The sequence below is a fragment of the Gavialis gangeticus genome, unplaced genomic scaffold (genome assembly GCF_001723915.1).
Source record: "Gavialis gangeticus isolate Ggan-Ray unplaced genomic scaffold, GavGan_comp1, whole genome shotgun sequence".
Taxonomy (NCBI): domain Eukaryota; kingdom Metazoa; phylum Chordata; order Crocodylia; family Gavialidae; genus Gavialis; species Gavialis gangeticus.
In genome coordinates, this window is record NW_017729004.1 from 58,224,065 (window position 1) to 58,232,118 (window position 8,054).

The 8,054-nt window shown below is 43.4% G+C and overlaps 1 protein-coding gene across 1 annotated transcript in view; it reads left to right on the top strand.

Annotated features, from left to right (window-relative positions):
* PPP1R9A (protein phosphatase 1 regulatory subunit 9A) overlaps positions 1-8,054 on the top strand; it is a 350,009-nt gene that overhangs the window by 190,680 nt on the left and 151,275 nt on the right. The window contains exon 4 of the mRNA XM_019508446.1: positions 1,963-2,083. Within this exon, the coding sequence (XP_019363991.1) occupies positions 1,963-2,083 (121 nt within the window). The remainder of the gene's footprint in view (positions 1-1,962; positions 2,084-8,054) is intronic.

The following is an 8,054-nucleotide window of genomic DNA, read 5'->3' on the forward strand; positions in this document are numbered from 1 at the left end:
CCCCCCCCCCCCCCCCCATCACCTCTGCACCCTACCATCTCTCACCCCCAGTACAGCTTCTTTTCCCCCATATTCCCCCGATGTAGCCTCTGCTCCCCTGCCTGTTCCTCTTTCTTTCTCCCTCCCCCCACCCCCCAACCCACACCTTTGCTCTGTCTGTTCTGCACTCTGGGGCACTGAGCACCGCCCCAGTTTGGCCACATAGCAGTGGCATGCAGCGCTCAATGGTGCGCAGCATGCATGGCTGCTATGGGGACTAGGCTAGGTTGGGGCTGTGCTCAGAGCCACAAGCTAGAATGAGGATGGAGTCTGCTGGTGCAGAATGAGGCTAAGGGGTGGCAGGGAGACTGGGGGGAGCAGAGGCTGGGCAGGGGAAGAGAAGAAGCAGGGGGAAGCAGCAAGCAGAGGTGGGCGGAAGGGAGAGCAGAGGTTAGAGTAGAAGTGGGGAGCAGAAACAGGGAAGGACAGTCCTGAGAGTGCTGGGAAGCAGAGGTGGCAAGAGAGCAGGCACAAGCAGGGGAGAAACTACTTGACTTCCCCATATCCCTTGCCCCTCCACTGCTTGTTCTGCAATGGTGTGGGAATGATTTAAAGATGACCCTTTAATAGTTAAATTCTGTACATGGAAAATTTCATAATGCATTTTCCATTAATACAATCTAATTACCGAGGGGAGGCGGGGGGTCTTAAATTCTGGGTTGTCTTATATTTGGGTATATATTGTAGTCATTAATGACTCGGTATTTAGTTGGGAGGAAGTATCAAGTGGGGTTTCCTAGGGGTCTGGCTTAGGTCCATTTCTATTCGATATCTTCATTTAATGCTTTGGTCAAAGGGATTCAGTGCATACTTAGCAAATTTGCAGATGACACCAAGTTGGGTAGAGTTGCAGATGCTGGAGGGCAGGGCTAGGATCCAGAATGACCTGGATAAACTGGAGAAATGGCCCACAATCAACCAGATGAGATTCAACAAGGACAAGTTTCAAGTCCTGCACTTAGGATGGAATAATTGTCTGCTCATGTTCAGAGTAGTTAATGATTGGCTAAACTGCAGGACTGCAGAGGAGGAGCTTTTGATTAGAGTAGACAATAAACTGAATATGCATCAACGGTGTACTATTGTTAAAAACAGCAATAGCATACTGGGTTGTATTAACAGGAGTAGCACTTGCAAATCAAGGGAAAAGTGATTCTTCTGCTCTGTTCGGAACTGGTGAAGTCTCACCTGCAGAGTTGTATCCAGTTTTGGACCCCACACTTCAAGAAGGCTATGGACAGATTGGAAAGTGTCTAGTGCAGAGCAACAAAAATGATTAGGAATTTGGGAAGAAAGAGGGATTTGATGGCAGTCTTCAAATACCTGAAGAGCAATTATAAAGGGGATGGAGATGGGCTTTTCTCTGCAGCCACAGGGGACAGGACTAGAAGCAATGGCCTCAAGTTGCAGCAGAGAAAATTTAGGTTGTAGTCAGAAAGTTCCTCCTCATCTCTGAGAGTTTTCAAGTATTAGAAAGGCTACTTAGAAAACTTATCCATTTTTGGAAGTTTTCAAGAGTAGCTTGGACGGACACTTGACTGGGATGGTTTAGTCAGGAATGATCCTGCCTTGAGCAGAGGGCTGGGCTAGATGACCTTGTGAGGTCCTTTCTAGCCTTACTTCCCTATGATCGTATGAATTTTTCATTCCTCCTTTGAATATTAAGAATATTGCTTAGCTGTAGTATGCTTTCAAAATGGCATATGTAATATTATCTATTTTGTGTAACTAAAACTAGAGAAAAATAAGGTTATCAAAAGAAAATAATTATAAGTGGTTTTGGTCTCAAATGAAAAAACCCCCAACAAAACAAAACAAAAACCCCCCCAGAAAAATGATAGCCAGAGCAGAATTCTGCTTTTAAATGTCAGATTACTTTAACAATCAGACATATGTCACTGCTTCTATTTGTCTTCTTCACAGACGAAGATGGACTTGGCATCAGTATTATTGGAATGGGAGTTGGAGCAGATGCAGGTCTTGAAAAACTAGGAATATTTGTCAAAACAGTAACAGAAGGTGGTGCAGCTGAACGAGATGGCAGGTAAATTAAATTTGGTGTTTGGAAACTTCCTTAACAATAGTATTATAGAAAACTTCAGTTTCAGGCATGTGCGTGTAAGTTCACTGTGAAGTCTTAGGTTCCTAGCAGATGTTACACTTTATACACAGTTAATCAGTGTAATAATTTTGTAGCTGTTTTCCATTGCACCTTAAAATAAGTGTGTGGCTGGATGGACTGCACTGGGGCCCCAAATGGGCCACAGTATAGCCCCTGCTGGCCAGTGCTGCCACTGATCAGCTAATGGGCGGCTGGCAGTGAGCACACCAGAGACCATTTAAGCCTCTATGCAGTCCCAGTCTAGATGATGATCAGCTGACCATTGGCTGGCTCCGGGGGCTGATTGTGACCTCAGGCCCCCTCTGCACTGACAATAGGGCATAACTGGGATCTAATCCCCAGTCCCAGAATTGCTCATTCTGCCATGAATGTGTGGCATGGCAGGAGGCGCAATTGCTGAGATCACAGATCAGATCCAATAATGCTTTTAACTGAACATCTGTTAGAGGCCTGATAGTTTAAAAGTCTAAGTGTTAGGGCTGAGATGCCAAAATGGGGGCACATAAAGAAGAGCATCCAAATAAAGGAAGCAGCTTAAATTTTCTGCAGTTAATGATTTTGAACATCTGGATTGAGATACTTTGAGCAGAGCAAATCTCTAGTAAGTGAATGCTCACAACTTCTTAAAAGCAAGACCCCCTTGACTTACAAATTCCTAATTTTTCATTTAGCATGCACTCTTTGAAACTGATTAGCACAGAATCTTCAGGATTATAAATTTCTTAAATGTGCACGTTCATGGGTTAAAGGCGAGAAATGCACTTAGCACTGAGTGCTTTCAGTTTAAATAGGCAGCTGCATTTGAAAGTCTGACTACTATTTCTTCGCTTTTATAGACATGGATGAGGGGTTTTTTTCTTATAGAGTGCTTATTCAAAGTATAATTGCTCATGCTGTTGCTTGCTTTGGACATGCAGTTGAGTAACTTCGGTCTGAATATACAATACTTTCTAGTTGAATAGAGCAAGATTACTGTCTTTTGTATTTGTTTGCATGGCGCTTAGCATTATTGAGCCCTGATCCTGATTAGAAATTTTTAGCATTTAACTAATGGAATTATTTAAGAATAATAAAGTATTGTCAAACATTCTCCAATCCACATAATTTGTTGTTCATTTCTTCTTCTATGCTGTAACAGCTTTTGTAGCCATTATGTACAAGTAAAATGTTACTTATCTTGCATATTAGTGATTGGTTTCCATGTACACACATTCTGTCCTTTTGTGACAAAGCAGTAACAATTACATTTCAAAATTTATATTCTAATATTGTTTATCTCTGGGTGTCCTTGCATTGTTATCTTTATTTTCAGAGTTCATAGAATCTGGGAAAAGCCCTGTCTTTGCTCGCCACAGGCATATTTTCCATTGGATAAAAGTACAGTTTAAATAAAATATTATAGACTTTATTTAGGGCAGCCAACTAAGATATGAAGGTTGAGAAAGTTGTGGTTAAGAAAACTAATATTCTCTTGGGCTGAAATCTAAAACCATATTTTAAAAAAAAATTACCTTTCGTAAGCCTGAATTCAAAAAGAAAATAGATTTTGAATTTTTGTCTTGGTAGTGTTTCGGAGAAAAGATGAATATATGATCAGCTTTACTTAATTGAATGCACTGCAGAGAAACTTAGGTATTGCTGTCTTTGACTGAAGTTGATCTCAGATACATGAAAGTTAAATGTTTAAAACCAAACAAACAAAACCTCCTTAGTGGACAATCAAGAAAGACCAGAAGATGTTTCTGAAGATACAGTCCAGCACTTATTAAATCAGTAACAACAGTTATGATGTCTAAAACAGTGATTCTCAACCAGGGTGCCATGAGATCCTTTCAACGGTGCCACAGGCTGCTATGCTATCTTAGCACTGTTAGGTGTGCAAACATGATTCACAAGATAAACCAGAGGTTTCAAATAGGAATTCATAGTGCCAAAAACATTTTGATCTATTGTGGTCTTTCTGAGCTCTTTGCAAGAGATGACTTTCTCTTTTATTGTATTTTCTTGCATATAACACATCCCCAAATATAATACTCACCTTGTTTTTGAAAGGCATTATGAAGAAATGTTTTTATTTCTAGTCATGACTGCAGTGAGCAGGGATAGAGCCTAATCTTCAGCTGACTCACCCTCCTGATTGTGTACCATTTCCTTATATCAGTGTTAAATGTGTTGCCTAATAATTTCTTTGGTTGTACCAAATGATGCGTAAACCAAATTTGAATATTAAATCTGACAAATACAAATACAACTTAATTAGCACAAAAATGTCAAACCCAATTAAGAAATATGGACAGAATTGCAGATTGATTGAAATTTACTGAAATTGTAATTACTGCTCTAAGATATCTGTGACCTTCGAAGTTGCATAGCCTTATGCAGCATGTGCAACTTTGAAGGTTAAAGGCATCATATACTAATATATGCTGACTGAACCAGGCTAAAGACTGAGCCTGTTGTGAAAGCCTTCAACACATTGATATAAAAATCTCCATGGGAGGGCACTACAGATTTTACTGAGAGCTTACTATACTCTATAGAAATTGATTTTTGAAGTCTTCCAAACAAGACCTGCAAGTATCATTACAACTCTTACTTAAGAGATACCAGCATTAGAACCAGGCATAGACCTAGTGAGTGCGTCTACATGAGACACTCCATTGCCATAGCAATATGCTAAGGCAGGGTAGGCAACGTTTTTTGGCCGGTGCGATGAAAAAACCACAATGTCTACCTTGGAAGGTGCCGGAGTGCCGACATGCCGGAGCCCGGAGCAGTTGTTTGCAGCCTCCCAGCCACAGCTGGTCCACGGAGCCTGGTCTGCTTACAGCAGGGCTTGCAGCCTCCTAGCTGCCTGCTGGGAGCAGCCTGGGCTCTGGCTGGCGGTGTTGTGCCGAGCAAAATGGCCTTGTGTGCCATGCTCAGGACATGTGCTGGGAGTTGATGACCCCTGAGCTATGCCAACGTAGCATTGGCAAGCATAAACTGTGATGCTGCAGTTACGTTGCTGTAGCCATGTACTCACTCACTATAGCACATTGCTATGGCGACATAGCAGCTAAAAATAGCCATGCACTGCCAGCACAGTGCAGCACAGGCTATTCCAGAAGGAAATACTAAATGACAGCGCAGCAACAACAGTGTCTTCGGGGCATGTGTAGATGTGCACATTGAGATTTAAAAAACATTAGGAAATAAAGAGAAGTTTATTCCCCACAATGTAATGGATCAGGAATGTTCAAAGCCTACAAGTGGCAAATGCCCCCAAGGGGTTAAACTGCAGCCCACAGTCTCCTGGTCCAGGCATCGCTCCCCACTTTGCTTTTTGTTGCTGATGCCACTGTCTCTGGGCTCTCCCCATCCTTCCTTCAGCTTCTGCTGCCTGTTCCCACCCTGAGGGTAGGGTGGAGTGGTGCAGCCTGTGGGACTGAGCCTGCAGCTGCAGGGCTTGGGGGAGCAGGGGAGATCTGGGAAACCTGCACAGCGTCTGTGCTGGTGTGGTTCAGTGAAAGTTGCCCACTGTGTGGTGGGGGGAGTGAGAGTGGTGCCCCCAAGTCCTACTCCTCCCCCTTCACCCCCTCACCCACCACACAGTGGGCAGCTTTCACAGGTGGTGAGGCATACAACATGGCAGGGAGCATACATCATGGTGCATCAGTGTGTACAGGATGCTTCCATGACATGGCAAGTCTGAGTAGGCAGGAGCCCATGTGGAGCAGTGGGGTGAGAGCTTTTGCAGAGCAGCATGAAGCCTATGCATTATGAGGCTGTGTGGCCTCCAGGTGTGCACCTGGGTGTCCTGTGTCCCCCAGCCACACAGAAATTGGATAGCCCTGTAATGAATCATCAATTATTTTGAATTAAAATTGAGTGCCATCTTCACAGATATATTCTGTTTCATCCATAAATTATTTGGTGCCATGCTAGAATTTTCTATGGCATATATGCCATGAAATTCTATGGTATATATCACGATGTCAGACTTGCCTGTGCCCCAGGCTGGATCTGACCATGGTGCTCCCTGTGGGCCAGATTCAGCTTGGGGCACAAGGGCTGCGTCAGTGCCACCATGCTGGCTGTGACAATGTGGAGTCCTACAGTGAGGGTGGGGAGGTGCAGAGTCTGGTGGGAGTACAGGATCTGGCAAGGGTAGTGCAGGGTCTGGCAAGGATGGCAGGAGCACGGAGTCCTGTGGCAGCAAGCCAAACTCACTGGTGGGCCAAACTGGGTCAAAGGGCCCAACTTCTGGTGCCCTCTAGCAGTGTGGTGGGCTGGATAAAGAGTCTCTGCAGGCTGTATGTTTGCCTCCCTTAGCTTGTATTATGCAGAAAGTTAAACTGGCTTGCATTTGTCCTGCCTGTGAATCCCCACTCTGCTGATCTGTAATTTCCCTTCTCTACTCTCTAATTACTTATATTTAGGTTAATCTTTTTTTTTTTCTCCCTGGAAAGCCTCTAGAAAAAACTTGTTAGCCAAGCAAATCATATTAAATTTTTGCATTGGTTCCTTTAATATGTTTCCATTTGACTGACTGTTCAGTCAACCAAAGAAGAACTCATAGATTCATTGATTGTTAGGGGCTGTAAGGGACATTGTAGATCATCAAGTCCACTCCCCTTGTGCTAGACAGGAAACTTTTTCTGAACTCTCATGCTTTCTGAACTCTCATGCTTTTTCTGAAGTTCTCACTGGGCATTCACTTGAGAAGCAGGTTCATCACTCTCTGCATCAGGATTGGCCCAACTTGAAGGAAAAACAACTAGAAGGGTCCTTCTGGCCTCATACTGATTTGTTAACAGTTAATCAGTAACACTGATATTAAGAGACTGTTTTTAGCTGCAAATAGGAATACACTGTGAAGGATATCCCAGAATAATTGCATACATTTTTATGAGATTTCAAATACTATGGTTTAAGAATGTTATTACAGTAGCTGCAATAAAATTCCCATGTCTTGCTGTAAAAAAAGGCTTGTTACTTTGTGCAGTACTCACCTGCCAGGGAAATGAAAAACCTAACCAGAGTTCCCTCTGCATAGAGTTGGTTAATCTGAAGTCAGGCAGTAGGTAGGGAAAGATGGCACTTTAGGCCCCTGACACATTACATTTGTGGTACGATTAAAGTGTTAATTGTGCCATAAATACTGACATGTCACACATTCAACCAATTTATAACACCATAAAAAGGCAAATAAGCCATTTAGATATCCAGCGTAAAATGTAGAACATTCTTGTGTCTGGTTTGTATGGTGTAAATGAACATTTGGCATGCTATATCATCCTGATGCCAACAATGAGCTAAGTATCAGCATTGCGACCTGGACAGCCTGATCACTGGGGATTAAGCTGGGGAGACCAATTACACAATTGGGGAATAAACTTTGTTATGCCTTGTGCCAGATGTGCATTGTGTATCCTGCCATGCTTGTCTGGCTGGCAGGATAGACAGTGTTTGGGATGGAGCATAGACTTCTTCAGATCTCAATCATGCCATTATTTTATTATCTGCCACGGACCTTAGAAACTAACTTGTTCTTTAACAGAGAAAATGCTTAGTGACAGCACCACGGACTGATTTGTGCTGTTGTAGGCATAGGAGATGATGGCTAGGTGTCATGCAGACAGCATGCTGTAGTAACGTTTAACTACATGACTGGACCACAGGTATAGACGGCCAGACCCTGTACAGGAGGGATCGAGTGGACAAAAGGTGGAGGGACGTAGCTCTCTATGTCAAGGAAAGCTACGCGTCCCTGCAAGCTGACATTGGCACCCAAGGTGAACGACTTGAGTCCCTCTGGGTTAAAATCCGTGGGGAGCACGGCACAGGGGATACTATGGTGGGGGTCTACTACAGACTCCCTACCCAGAGTCAAGACCTTGACCAGGAATTC